Source organism: Chamaea fasciata, unplaced genomic scaffold (genome assembly GCF_029207755.1).
Source record: "Chamaea fasciata isolate MVZ Bird 193981 ecotype frontalis unplaced genomic scaffold, bChaFas1.0.hap1 SCAF_1, whole genome shotgun sequence".
Lineage (NCBI taxonomy): Eukaryota > Metazoa > Chordata > Aves > Passeriformes > Sylviidae > Chamaea > Chamaea fasciata.
The window spans coordinates 111,572,682-111,588,139 of record NW_027094086.1 but is presented as its reverse complement, the minus strand read 5'-3'; the positions used below and the strand labels follow the sequence as shown (position 1 = coordinate 111,588,139).

The 15,458-nt window shown below is 42.9% G+C and overlaps 1 protein-coding gene across 1 annotated transcript in view; it reads right to left on the bottom strand.

The window, feature by feature from the left end:
* Positions 1-6,388: 6,388 nt before the first annotated feature.
* Positions 6,389-15,458, bottom strand: part of TRIM71 (tripartite motif containing 71) — a 54,947-nt gene continuing 45,877 nt past the window's right edge. The window contains exons 3-4 of the mRNA XM_066193896.1: positions 11,386-11,520; positions 6,389-9,199 (exon numbers count right to left, since the gene is read on the bottom strand). Coding sequence (XP_066049993.1) covers positions 7,748-9,199; positions 11,386-11,520 — 1,587 coding nt within the window. The 3' untranslated portion in view covers positions 6,389-7,747. The remainder of the gene's footprint in view (positions 9,200-11,385; positions 11,521-15,458) is intronic.

Here is a 15,458-nt window from a genome sequence, read left to right as displayed (position 1 = left end):
AGAAAGGAAAAAAAAATAAATATCAAAACACAGCAAGGGAGGCAGCAGCCAAGGACCTGGCTTCTCCCTTCAATCCTTTTTCCTCAGCTGCTCTTAGTCTCTGGTAGGAAAGAAGTGAAGGTCATGTGAAACGGTGAGCTGTCCTTTGGTGGAAGAATGGGGAGCACGAGCAGGCCAGGCTCAGCAGTGGGCGAAGTTAGTAAACGCAGTAATGCTTACCAGTTTGGTTTGGGCCACTCCTTGAAGGAAAGGATGCCTGTCCCTCTCCCCCCACTCTCCCCTTACCTCCAGGATCTCCCCTGCAGCCATGCACTGGCTCATCTTCCCACAGCAGGAGAAAGGGGGTGCATTCCCTTTTCCCCCACCACACACCACAAGCCTTGCCGCTGCCTCAGGCCTGTTCCTGCACCATGGCCACGGCCACTGCTGTTTCTCTCCTCAGAACCTTTAGCTCTGCCCATTGCCCCGGTGCAAGGACTGGACAGCACTCATCCAGCAGTGTCCTGAGCCAGCTCCGGGTGTTCAGGGAGCTTCTGGGTTCCAGCTGTCTTGGTGAAGACAACACAGAGGAGCCAGGGGAATAGAGAGTAACACAGGAAGCTGGGCAAACTCACCTGGGCAGCCTTTGCCCCCACCTCCACAGGGCCCACTTGAAGTGATCTCTGTACTCCTGACATGTTGCCAGCTGCTCCAGCAGGAAGAAAACAATGGCCTGGTCAAGGATTTCGATGAATAGAGCACAGCATGGTGCTGAGAGCCCTACAGCTGTACAGAAGGCATCTTTGCTTTGAAAAGCTAAAGTAGCCAGCACTTCCAGAGCCTGGACTCCACCTCCACTGCAAACCATGCTGGGAATTCAGTCGGTGGCCTTAATTCTCAAACCTGACTTGAAGAGCATCTTCCTCTGCTCACCGTTTCTTTTCAAACCTTTTCCAAGGTAGTGAGGAAAAAGGGCAGCTTTCCACGCACCTAAATTTTTGTTGACAGCCTGCCCTGCAAGATGCCAGAGAGACTTATTAAATGTTCTGGTGGCGTTGCTTTACACTGCCATGCAGAAGAAGCGTTCTTTCAGTAGCCAAGGTGAAGGAATAGAAACCTAGAAATGGACCTAAAAAAGTAAACCCAGAAACTTTCTGGCAAAATATTGGGAAAAAAGCACGGAGCTTGAAGCAGTGAGTTCAATACCACAACTCTTTCCTCCAGCTGTGACAATGAGGACTTTTTCTAATAGAACAGACAAGTAGGAGGGCTTTTTCTTTTTAGCATCCTGATAAAAGAGAAGGCTTTTTCTGAGTAGTACAGAAACACACGCACACAGAGTTGCCGTGAAAAAACCCTCACATTTATTTGATTAAACAAAAATAAAATAAACTGCATAGGAACATTTTAAAGTCCAGAGAGACACTGACTTTGTTTTAAGGCTGCCAGTAGCTGATACATCGTCTCCTTGCTACATCCTTCAGCCTTCCCTATGGACCACAAAGATACATTCAGAAGCCTCCATTAACACAAGGGTTCTAACATTTTGTTCACTTATTCTATGTAAAAGTTTGCACATAACCTGTCATGCTTTCTTCTCTGCAGTACTCAACATGTGACAAGTACAAATTATATCACTTTTTCTCCAAATGGAAATGTGATGCCCTTCTTGGAGCATGGCAATTCTTGTCACAGGCTGACGTATTTTCAATTGGATATAAAAGCTCTGAGCAGCTCATTAAAAGCAGATCACTCTCTGTCCTCCTGGGATGTTTTATTGTTATTAGGAGAGCAGCACGATTAGTTACTAAAGTAGAAAAGAAATAACAGAAGAGGAAACTTGGAAAACAAAACAACTCAAGATGCCCAGCATCCAAAGACTGACAAGATCAGCCTGGATCCCGATGCACACCTGCACTGAGGCAATGCTACTTATAAATCAGTAGTGAAAATTTTGTAAGATGGGGCACACATCTACAGCAAATTAAAGGGGGGAGGGAAGGAGGAGAAGAAAAATGCATGTTTGACATTGGTTTAATGGGGCTGAGCTTCATTTTGTTCAAGGCTTGCAATTTCTATTTGAGTTAAATCGCAGGCATGTGTTTCACACCCTCAACTCCTCCAAGGACCTGTGCACGAAGTGAGCAGGGCATGACAGGTAATGCACAGTACAAACAAGAGTCACAGACTTAAGAAACCCCCACCAACTCAGGTGACTAAGCAAACCTTACAAACTAGTTAAAAACCTCGTAGTCATTTTAGAGAGGAAAAAAAAAAAAAAACAAACAACAAACCAAAAAACCCAACCCAACTAAAAACAAAACTCAGAAACAGACATCTCTCCCTCTGAAGGAAAAACTACTACATTGTCTGAAAAGTATGCTACAAACCTATAAAAGGACTTTTTTTTTTTTTCTTTTTAACTAGTCTGGTAGTTCAAAAGGAAGTTACTTAACTACATCAGTACACAGACACTTAACATTCAGTCAGTAAGGCTCTATGAAAAGAGCTTAAAAAATTATCTACCTGAGTTTGTAAGTTGATACAATCATTAATAGAAGGTCTAAGACCATGCAGGTACACAAAGCATTTTTAGAACCATTATTGGTTGAACAATGATGGAAAAAGATGCCAGTCTGGCTTGTTAACCCGTAAGATCACTTAGAGACATCAATGTACATTTCCCACCACAACACTTACCAAACCCAACACAACCTATTGTTATTAGGGGTCTCCTGTACCCACATCTGCCACCCCTTAATATGAGCTGGGGAGGGAAAAGGACTTTTTTTCCCCTCCAGTAGAGTAGTCTGAAAATGTGCTTCTGCAACTTAACTCCACAGGTGAAACGGGGTATGTTGCACATCACTACTTAACTTGCCTAAAACCCCAAGACACTGGTTTTAAACTGCCTCTCCTGAGTATGTCTGAACCTAAGCTGCCCTCCAGGAATAGGAACTCGATTGCTTTGTCACGGTGGAAAAAATCCCATTGAGTCAAGCAAGTTACTAATACAATCACCAAGTCAATAAAACAAAAAACCAGGACCTTATTCCCTTCAAGCATTTGGTATAGCATGGTGTTTACAGCAATCATAACACCAGTCCTCCCAAACAGGACACATTGGTAGGCATGCATATAATTTTTCTCTTGTAGAGAGAAGACCTAAAGGTCTTACCGACATAAGAACACTGCAAATGAACATGAAGTATGTCACGTCAGTCAGTAGTGTCATAATACTGAACAAAAGTCTACACTTCCATACCTCGTATTGAAACCAGAACAAACTCGAAAGCGTTTCAGGTCTCAGTCCAGTTTGCATGAACATTTGGTTTTATTTACAGATTCTCTAGCAAGGGCAGCTTAATAACTCCATAGGCAGGCAGCAAAAACAAAAGCAAACAAAAGCAAGCAGTCACCACTTAATATCTCTGTTTCAATTAAAATGCTTTTCCAACAGGCAGGATGAATCCTTCCCCCAGGCAGATTCTCAACTATTTCCCAAACCTGTCTGATGCTAAATTGAGGTAGACGATTTACTTCTGCAAAGTGAGGTAGAACTTCAAGCAAAACATAGTGGCATCTCTAGTTGTGCATTCTGTACCACAGCAAACTGGGTTTCAAACTCCCAAGGACTCAAAGACCAAAGGTACAATATTTGTCTAACGCAAGTACCAGTGTTCCTTTTTTATACAGTTCCAAACTGTTTGTCTAAATATCTCTACTTTTAAATACCCTATTACCTTTTGGCACCATTTGGCTTACACTCCTTTAAAAAATAAACAAAACTTTGGCACAATATTTTTTTCAAACTAGAACTGAACAAAGAAATCTTATGATTAAAGTTATGGCAAGATGAGCCTATAAACCTGCTCTCTTCAGAAATCAATTTTGGTTTAACTGTAACATAACAGACTGGGCCCACTTTCCTTCAATTCCAAGGGAATGCCACATCCAAGTGACTTGTTCTTTCTCCCAGGTTGGTTATGTCTGGCCCTAACATGCATTAGTTTTCAGGTGTTATCCTCCTTTCCTCCTTACTTCTTCAAAAGTTTCAGGTTTATGGGCTTCCTCAAATAAGTTATATTTAAAAGGTACTAAATAAAAAGGAGTGAGTTATGTGAAGGATCTGCATCATCAAGTACTGAATCTGCTTCAGTTTGCTACTGAAGTTTCTGCTTAAATAACTCTGAGAAAGGACGAGATTGCTTTATATGCTGAACACCCAAACCAGCCACACTGATTGTTGATAACATTTCGTCAAGCAAAAGGTTTACAGAGAGCCACTGGTTTAACCTGGCATAGAGAAAATCCTTTGGGAGTTCAAGTTGACAGCTCTGTCCCCCACATTTGCTGTTCCCCAACGAAGAGGCACACACTCACTTTACCCTTCTCCAGGCCATTTCCCCTAGTTAAGAAGGTTACTCTGAATGCTTGTTTGGTTTGCAATCCAGCTTCCAAGCCTTGCTTTTCCTCTCTGCATGCATGTATGTAATGATACTGGAGCATTAACCTGAGAACGTGCATGGAAAAGCAGAGCAAGGTTTGAATCTCGTTTAAGTATATTACTTCTTAATAAGCCTCTATGGGGCATCTGACGTTGGCATTGTATATTAGCACTACTTTTTTCATTGCATATAAAACACTCCATTTTATAAGCTACAACTACCACTTTTCAATGAGACCAAGTGTGCTTAGCACTATCTATCACAAAGATAAGGAATTCTTTTGGGTAGCTAAATAGTAGTGTTTTTAAAACGAAAAAGCTTCCCAACACATGAGGTCAAACACTCAAGGTTCGGTTTGCAAGCAAATCCCACTGAGTTAAATAGACAGCAACTTAGAAAGAGTTCAAGTCATTCCTCTTCCTGACTGAGCTGGGCTGGGGGGTTGTGCAATGGCTCCATTCAAAACAGCAAAGGGTAACTTCAGTGTCTGTCACCTTCCATACGGTGCAGGCTGGGGGGGCAAAACATTTCTCCAGTTCAACACAATCCTGACTGCATACCTCATTTTTTTTTTAATAATTTTTTTTTTTAAATGCCTGGAAAAACAACTCCCTTCTAGCCCCAGAGAAGGGCAAACCCCACAAGCATTTAAGCACAAGATCATTTCTAGGACACTTCAACACTGTCAGCCACTCTGGTCAAAGTATTTAGTGACCCGGCATTTTCATTAAGACATGCTAGGATAAATGCAAGGACACTGCAGACTAAACATTAAAGCTTTTAAAACCAGTTTTCTTTGGTATCTAGATCTTGCAGGCTATTAGTTTTCACAGCCCAAGTTGCAAATAATTCTTGGGCTGAATAATACAAGACAATCATGGACATCTGTCACAACTCTAGGCCACTCCCAAGAAGGGAGGTGTGTACACAGGCAGAACTTGCAGGACTTGAAGGTAAACTGGCTCTCTCTCATACACATTTTGTGTGGCCACAGAAATTTAATAACAGACATCTGTATAAAAGATTATCCTTTCAAGACTGTTTTTAAACCACACCATCCTAGGATTAAGCCTAACCGAAACACACTGCTTTGAAGAGTTTGCTTCCTTGAGGCTTTGGCTGAAAGGCAGCACAGTTGCTTTCATCAACTTAATTTAGGTGGTTTTCCTCACCCTTCTTTTGAAAGAGGTTTTTCCATCTCATGAATCTTTCTTGTCTCTTTCTGGTCCTTTAGTTTAAGCCTCCTCTAAAATGGCAGCTCTCCCTGTCTGCACACACCATCTGTATTTCTACAAAACCCAGAAAGTTTAACACTCCTTGGAGGGGAAAAGCAGCAAGAAGGAAAGTGCACCTTGTGATTTCTCACGAACTTGTAAAGAGCCTTTCAACCTCAGGTCACTTTTGTGCATGGTGGCTGGCAGAGAGATGAACCCTTTCCTTGCAGGATGGTTAAGGCTCTTCAGACTTTGTGACAACGACCATATTTACATTTCACAGATCGTCTCTTGCAAACAGTAAGGTAAATCTCATGGCATTTCCAAACCCAAGAGTACTGACACATGAGTTTTTCCACTGCAGAGACAGAAGAGCCCTCTGTTCCCCACTTTAAACGATTCTTGTTTGCCAACACCAGAGGGTGAAGCTGCAGGTCTGTAGAGACCACATCTGCATGGACAGCTAAACCGGAATGCAAAAAATTGAAGAATAAAACCAAATCCTTCAAGGGACTCAAAGTCACGTTTTGCTAAAGAGATCTCTATTCTCCCCAGAAGTTTCTGCTTCTCAGAACACCTTTTTTTATATCCCCGAAAGGGCAAATTTCCCCCTGCCTCCAAGCTTTTAAGTATCATATACATTAATTTTACACAGGATTCTTTGGTACTGCCCTGGGAAAAAAGCAGCAAAGTTTCACCTTGATGCAGTTTGCCTTAAGCTGGTACTGGTAACTCTTCACTTGGATCTGCAGCCAGAGATTCTGCAGCAGGGAGCTACAGGCCCATCCCACCCACCCTAAAAGCTACAGTAGATATTCCCAAAACCTTCAGTCCAGCTCTTTGGGGAAGCCAGAAGATAAAAAAAAAAAATCGTCACTGATAAGAGTTATTGCAATCCTCTCTGAACAAAAACAAAACAAAACAAAACAAAACAACTGTTGAATTCTCCAAAACTCACCCTGAATCTCCAAAGCTGTGCTTATTTCTTACTTTTGGAAAAAGGTACCACTTCTGTTCTAACAAATTCAAACGTTATTCCCTTAAAGTTTCTCTATGGGGAGGGGCAAAAAACGCTAAGTCATTTCACAAGAAAGTAAAACAAAAGGGTTTGATTTTCCCTGTTTCAACGCTCCTCCTAACCTCTCCTGTTACCTAGATTAGGAGCACCAATAAAAAGAAACAGTAACTTTTTTCAAACTAATTTAGCCTTCAGGTGAAAAGGGGTAAAAATGAAATTCTCAATGACAGGATACATTAGAGGAAGCCTTGCTTTTTATCTAAACTTTACAATGACCATGCTAAGCCACTAAAATGAACAATTTGGTTTAAACTTAAAGAATTTTTGTGCATTTTCATCAGCTTCACTTTGTGCTCTTAAATTACTGTGTTTCAGTAAAAAAATACACAGAAATGCCAGAAAAGATGCAAACTTGCTCTTCCTGGGGAGCGAATCCCACTCACTTTCATAAAACGTTCAAAATTGTCTGGGAACAAGATGCTGTGCTCACCAGTAAATCAAACACACTGAGGTATAAAAAGGAGAACAGGAAAAAGTTCTCTGCTGCAGCAGCAATTCAAAAAAAAAAAAAAAAAAAAAAAAAAAACCAAAAAACCAAAAAAAACAAAACCAAAAAAAACCAAAACCAAAAATCCAACAACAACAAATGTCCCTCCCTCCCATGTCCCCACCCACAGAACTGCAGAATGGTCAAGAACACAACTTCTCTACAAACACCTACTAGCATTTTCTCCATTTAAAAAGTTACATAGCGCCTTTCTTGGCTTAGTCTAACAGAACTCACCACACAAACCACCTAATGTGCACAGCAACACTTGTTTGTGCATGAAACCCCATCGGGGGGAAAGAGGTAAAACGTTCTGAACTATGAGTATGTGGGGATGGGGAGGGGGCGAGAAACTGGGGAGGGAAGGGAGGACAATGAGGTAGATAGAATTCAACTTTACAGGCTCACTCCCTGCAGAAAAGGTAAGTACATTCATCTGTAAAAAAATTAAAGATGAGGTAGGTTTGAATTAACGTTGTATTTTTTCATTTTCTCTTAGAAGAATTTCCCTGAGACAGTTTCTTCCTAATTCAAACACAGATTAGAAGACGAGAATTCGATTGTTTCCAAAGTCGACCACAACAATCATGCCATCAGGGGTGACAGCTATACCTGAAGGACGGTCCATCTGACCAAAGCCGCTTCCCTGAGTGCCGAACTTGCATAAGAAGCTACCATTGGACTCGAATATCTGCACCCGGTGGTTCCTGGAGTCGGCCACGATGATGCGCCCTTCCTGATCCACCGCCACGCCCTGCGGGCGCAGGAACTGGCCGTTGCCGGTGCCCTCGGAGCCCAGGAAGCGCGCTGACTGGCAATCCGGATGGATGACCAGGAGGCGATGGTTGTTGAAGTCCGTCACTACCAAGTGGCCCTCGTGATTGAACGTCACACCTCTGGGGGAATCAAAGTGCTTCCAGAGCGCCCCTTCGAAGCCGTACTTGTTCAGGAACACACCGTCGGGCCCGAAGAGCTGAACGCGATGGTTCCTTGTGTCAGAGACCAGGATCTTACCCTCGGCGTTGACAGCCACATCCCATGGGTAATTGAATTGCCCGTTCTTCGTTCCTTTCTCCCCAAACTTCAGAATGAACTGCCCCTCGAACGTGAAGATCTGGATGCGATGATTGTCCTTGTCGGCCACGACGATCCTACGCGAAACGTCACAGGCCACGCCGGCGGGGCGATCAAACTGGCCCGGCCGGGAGCCCAGCGTGCCGAACTTGTGATGGAAGGTCCCGCACGGCTTGAACACCTGGATGCGGTTGTTACTGCGGTCGGCAACGATGATGAAGCCTTCCTTGTCCACGCTGACCCCCCAGGGGCGGCAGAGCTTGCCGTCGCTGTCTCCCTCGCTGCCAAAGGACAGCCCCGGCAGCCCAATGCCGATGTAGCTGCGCCCGGACTTCACCACCACTTTGAAGGGGCTGTTCTCAATGTGTTGGTTGCACATCATCACGGACACCAGGTGCTCCCCCTCCAGCTGGGGACGATAGCTGACCAGGTAGGTGCCGTTCTGCTGATCGCTGACGTCTGCCCCGAAAAGGTTTCCATCAGGGCCCATGACCACTGCAGAGATCATGTCACCCCCCGAAAGGCGAGGCTCCCCGTCGTGGTCGTAACCCATCACGGTGAACGAGGCCACCTTGCCCTGCAGCGCACGCTTGAGGCCATCCCCCGTGGCTTTGGTCAAAGGAGCAAAAGCCCCGCTGCTGACAAAGCCCATTGATTTAATGGCCATATACAATGCCTGGTCAGGGGGGGTGAACATGATTCTGTCATCTTCCTGTGGCTGGAGAAGGCCTCTGACGTTCTTCAGCTCCTGCACCTGAGCCAGCATGCGGTCCCGAGCCAGGAGAATATCCATGGTACGACCCTCCTCCAGAACCTGCTGAACAGCACTAATGGTGTTATCCAGCTTGTTTAGGTTCTGACGTAACTTTTCAACTTGCAAGTAGAGTGACTTGGCCTTGACTTGGCGAATCTTTTCCACCTTGTGGGAAGCAGAGGGGAGAGAAAAGCATGCTTACATCAGGAAGGACAGACCACAACACAGTTTTCTTTCTGTCTCCCTTCTACATAAAAGCCAGATGGACAGTTGTTATAGCATGCTGACAACACAGCTGTGGAACAAACCTCTAAAAATCACAAAGTAGGCAAGAAGAAACAAGGAAAACTAATTACTTATCCAAATTTAGGATTACTAGTCTCTCCTACCCTCCAGGCAAAACCATACATTCCTACTCTGCAAATCTGCTGCATCAGAGTGACATTTGAAAGCAAGAGTCACTTGCTCACTAGTAATTATTTGCTTCCTCAAATGCTATTCTATTTTCTAGTTGCAAGGTACTTGACAGATGATCCAAAGGCACATCTCATTCAGCCCCCCAGGGAGGACAGAAGTTATTGCAGCCTCTCAAGAAGAGCAGACAGAGGCTGAGGCGTCACTAACCAGAACTGAGACCAGTTTCACAAGGTGAGTTGTCCCACGGAGCTGAGGCTTGGAGTCAGCATCAGCTAATGCACGTGGGTCCCAGTCATTCCCCTGCCTGCCAGAACTGTTTCCGTGTGACTGGATAATACCAGATATCTATCTCCAGGGGTTTTAGGGTCCAATTATTTTAATATTTTCTTGCAAATACTGTCAGTCATGCTGAGGTTGTGCTTTAAAACAGGATGCTTTGTAAACATCACTTCAAATAATACAGAAGGTCCCTACTTGATGGACTGAAGTTGGTGAAAAATGCCTGTTTTGTAACTCACCTATATAAGCCCGTGTCTACCTTTACTTAAAAAACTACTTTTTTTTTTTTCTACTTTACGTGAAAAACCACTTTGGACCATCTGGCAAAGACACCCACTTTGTAAAACTAACGTAACGTGTCTTTCCTTTATTGTTGCAAAAATACATTTCCTGACATCTGAATACCTGCTTGGCCACAGAACAATTTTAGTGAAGGAAGACTCAATGTCTGAAGACTCCTTGGTTAGACACTGACTAGACAACATACGCACAAACATGCTAGAAGTTGAGGTATGTAGGTTTTACCAAGCTGTAAAAAAAACCCTGGAGATGCTTCTTCCAATAGCTGTCCAAGACAAATTACTGATGTTAGGTCTCAGCCTAATCCTTAGACTCAGCTCTGGTATACAAATTTTTTTATTATCATGCTTAATACAAGAGTTTGATAGACTGAGTTTGTTTTGCTTAAATCATTTACCACCACCACATTTCCTTCTTAAAATAATGTCTTCCAACTTGAACAGAACTTGCTCTCAGTGCAGATATTCAAATGAAGTGCATTTGGACAGCACCACAGGATAAAAAAGAGCTTACGGACAGACCTTATTCCTCCTGTACTAGGAATACCTTAAAAGAGAAAGCTGCCAAGCTTCCTACAGAAGGTTAACGGAGAAAAGTGAACTCGTCTCCCTCAATCCAAAACCTCAAAAAAGCAGCATTTGAAGTACATTAACTATCTAAAGTGCAATTTTAATCTTTCTATTGACACTTACAAAGAAAACAAAGCTTCTCTTGCAGGGGACCATGACCACTGAACTACTGTTCTGGAATAAAAAACTCGCCTGTTACTTCATTTCCTTCTCTCAAAATACCACACATGCATTGTGGCTGAAATGAGCCCATCAGATCAGAATTGAGCAGTACTCTCTTGCTCAAGAGTATGCTTTTCTTATACTAGCAGAGAAAAAAAAAAAAATTAGAGGGAGGCTGCTACCTTGATTGACAGTAAAGGTTTTTAAGGATGAGGACAGTGAAAGTTGGTCTCACCAAATTTCTACTAGCCTTTCTCAGAACGAAAAAGGGTGGGATAGGATATAGATCTTTGCTGCTGTCCTTTATCAGGTGTGGATTGGAAAACCAATTATGCCATGTACCAAATTCTAGAGCAGCACATTACAGATATTTTGAAGGCATTGTCTAGAGGGGATCTCCTCTCGGGCAGCTGCTGGGCCAGCAGGGGGAGTGCCCAGCCCACGTGTGGGGCTGTGCTGCTCTGAGGATCCAGCAGTCCCTGCAAAAACCCCACCAGCAGCTCCGGTTAAGGAAACCTGCAGTTTTCCTTGGACATCAGAATCTGACTGTGTAGTAGTTTGAGTATTTTTTCCATTTGAAAAGCACTTGTCAGCAGTACAAACCACAAATGTCAGGGTGCATACCTTCCAGAGCAGCTCACACTCCCGCTCTTCCAAGGCCTTCTTATGTCTGGTGGTCACCACTTTGACTTCAGACTGTACCACCTTCGCTTTCATCTCCACTTGCTCTGCCACAGCCTGGGCCTGTTCAATACTCAGCTGGGGAGAAAAAAAGACAAACACACTTAAGGCTCGACCAAACCAATTAAAAATGCATCAGAGGACTGCTGCTTACATTTCACTACACCTTCAGGCAAAGGCATAAAGTAACAACTCTTAGTTTCTTACTTCTTATTTTCAGTGAATCAGCAGATGAACCTGTGACGCTCAAAGAGGTTAAAAAGATAGTAACTTATTAGTTACAAAATTCTAGAACAGAAGGATGGCCTATGAAGGTATTCAGCCTAAAAAAGAGGGGGGTTCTTACAAGTATACATATACTTGAAGGGAGGGCACTGAGAGGGCAGAGCCAGGCTCTTTTCAGCCATGCCCTGTGACAGGACCAGAAGCAATGGGCACAAACTGAAGCAGAGGTTCCCTCTGAACATTAGGAAACACTTTTTTTTTTTTTCCTTCAGAAATGCAGGCTTATTGAAAGCAGCTAAAATGGAATTTAAAGGCTTTACTGTATATTCAGAACCTTCAGGAAGATACCCTCATTTTAATTGTACGTATGAGGACATACCAATCTAAGAACCACCTGCTGCAACAATCTATGAACTACCCAAATGTGATCCAGCAACATTTAGAAAGTCAGACAGTATATTGGCATCTTTCACTGACTAGTTGTTAGTATTTTTGAACTCTCAGTTCAGCACCATTTATTTTTTGCCAACAACTGGAATGCTAAAGCATAAAAACTTAAATATAGTGTTACTTGGACATTTTCATTCCAGGTAAGTTATTTCAGACAACTAGTCTGAACTAGATTTATTCTTACAGGTCACACAGGAGATCTTTTCTGAAAGAAAAAGGAAGACTGACTTGGCCAGGTGATTTCTCTCTGGAGACAAGTTGAAGACAACCCTGACAAAATCAGACAAGACAACATTTCTGTCTCTACTCCAAAGAATTCTCCTGCAAATTACCCCTGTCAGGGGAAAACAGAAGTGCGACTTGACAGCCAGCCTGCAGCCCAAGGCTCAGTAAGAGGAACAGGTCTTTCAGCTCTTCCTCCTTCATGAGCTCCCAGAGTCACCTTCACTACAGTTTTAACAGGGAATGTCTTCAAACTCACAGACAGCCCAAATTTCCCAGTCCCACTGGAGGCTGACCTGCCCTGCCCTCTCACAAAGCTTCTGGCAGGCAAGTTAGACAAAAAATGAAAATCTCATTTCATTACATTTAGCCAAGTAGACATTTAGCAAAGTAGATATGAAGTCACAATTGGCCATGGATTAAGACTTCATAAAAGCCAACAGGCCTCAGACCTAGCCAGAAGAGGTCACAAGGAAGAATACTACTCTTCTCTGTTGTCCAAATACAGAAGCTGCCCTACTGCGGGGGGAAAGCATGCCTTTCTTCCAAAACACACCTGGATTTCCTTTAGGTACAGCAAAACAGCTTCCTTCTCTTGCAAAGAGAAAGAGGTATCACCTTCAGAAATGTCAGGGAAACTATCCACTCATATTCCAACTTTAACAATGGTGTCTGTGACAGCAGAAAAATCTTGATTTACTTGCTTTTGCTTTTTGTACTCAGTACACATGATCTATATGTATATGCATCCTTTATTATAACTTAGACATAAGAGCAACTTCCCTCATTAATCTCCACTAAAACCAGAGTCCACCTTTCAAGAACTCCATCATAGCAGGAGAGGTAATAATTCCCCGTGGATGCTGTAATTTTTGAGCTATAGGAACCAGTTATGCACAACTGGTCATCTATGAACTACTCATGTCATCCTTTGGACTTATTTTTACTTGCCAAAATATGAACAGCTCAGATCAGTGGGGGATGCCCAAAATGCTAAGATCCTAATATCATCCAGGACATTGGTGAAGTTTTGGTAAAATTCAGAGGGACCTGCACTCTGCCCAAATAAGCTAGAACAGCCTAGGAAGGCTGACCAGCACCAAATATGCAGAGGTACAATGGGGGAACAGCAACAGCAAGTTATCTGAATCTGACGCAACAGCCAAGAGCATTAAGTACAACTTTTGGGAGTCTTCTTCACATGGAAATCCCTTGCCCACCTTGATTACTGTAAGATGTCAGAGTTCTGCTGTGAGAACTCACTCCTGCAGGCATTTTCTGTGTGGAACTTGTCTCAGAGAGGTCAACTTTTTAGAAAGCATGTTTAGCAGCGGTGTTTCTTGTTCTAGTCAGACACTCTTGGGTTTGGTTTTTTGCCCTGGACTCCAACAAGACACCACACAATCTTTTAAACAACAAACACTTTTAAAGAAAAATAGCTTTTATGATCCTCTCTCCTTATGGTATGTCATATTTTTTCCAGAATTAGATGGCCAACCAGTTCACAGAGTTGGGAGACAGAAGACAAGGCCTGTGTTTATCCAAGAACTGTGCTGGGTTACTGAATGTGAGATGGAGAACAACTGTTTTGTTTCCTGCTGTTGACCAATAAAGTAAATCATCTATTTGCAGCTGTACCTCTTCACCTGTGGCTTCTCAGGGCTCTAAAGATGGCCAATACCACCCCCCATTTTATGAGAGATGTCACCAGCGCCATGTGTTTGTTAAAAACGTGTAAAAACAAGTAAAACACTACTTTGCAGTGTATCTTGTAGACTTTAGGGTTGAAACTGATACTTGCAATTCCTCAAGAGTAAAACTGAAGTAGCAACAGTCCTTGTGCAGGTGACATGTTCCAGGGGGGTCACCACGTGAGGAAACTGCATACAGGCTTCAGTGAGGCAGACAAACGTGTTTGTGGGAAGGAAAGCAATGCAGATCATCATCATTAGCTATAGCAATAGCATATATATAGCAATATAATGGAAATATCCAGCACATTTCAGTTTTGAGTAAAAGGTGAAGGGCAAAGTTGTACTGGAACCTGGGTGTCCTTTGCAAGCTCCCCTTAGGCGGACACTTCTGTGAGCTCCCCTTTTATCTACCTTTCACCACCTGAGGGAAAAACTAGTGATGATCTTGCTCCAGTGGCAACTGATAGTACACACAAACCTGTGAAGAAACCAACTGCAGGAGTCAGAAGTAGCAGGGTAGCATTATTAGCCATGCTTCTGGATATCCATGCTGACTACAGAAATGCCCCAAATCAGGACTTGCAATTTTGTGGAGTGGCAGCATTCAGTAATTCTTTGTATTTCGTGTCCTCTGTTGAACCGTAGGAACCAGAGCCTCAAGTTATAAAAAAAATTCTGTAATCTCATGTTTACCTAAATAGTCCTATTTAATATTTAATGTTCTAGACTCCCGAATTTTCACTAGCGCTGCTTTTTTAAATGAAAAAAACCCCAAAAAAACCCAAACAAACAACTCCCCAAAACAAACAAACAAAAAACCACCAAAAAAATCCAAAAACAAAAAAACAACCAAAAAGTAAGATCAGAAGCATAAAATGCTCCAGGAGAAAGAAAAACTGTTATAAAGCTTGTGTTGTGAAGAGCTAAGACAGAGGTGCTGATGCCCTCATTGCGTGGTTTCTGCTGTCTGATACTCAAATTAAATCAGTATGTCCACAGTTACATCCGCACAGCACACAGTTATTTGAAGAGGCTAACTCAGGTCTCTGAAACAGCAGGGCCTGTTAATCCAGATGCTGAGCCACGATGTTACATCACACCAATTTAGTCCAGGAATTTATCCAATTGAACAAACTGCAGCACAAGACACCACAGTGGCAGCACCATGAGATACAAAAAGGCTGCTTATGGTAACTGTAGTGCAACTCAACAATGCTGGCTTGCATGAACATATTTGAAAAAATCCCTAGGATTTTTTTTTTATTCCATGCATCCAAAGACAGGAGGGAAGTATAATTTTTCAGGCATTAATTCTGACATTGAAGTTTCCAACTCTCAAGCTTTCCAATGAAGGTGCAAACCTCTGGAGAGAAAATTCAAAAGCAAGTTTGGGTTCTACTGAGGAATTCTTCAGTATTTGAGGGG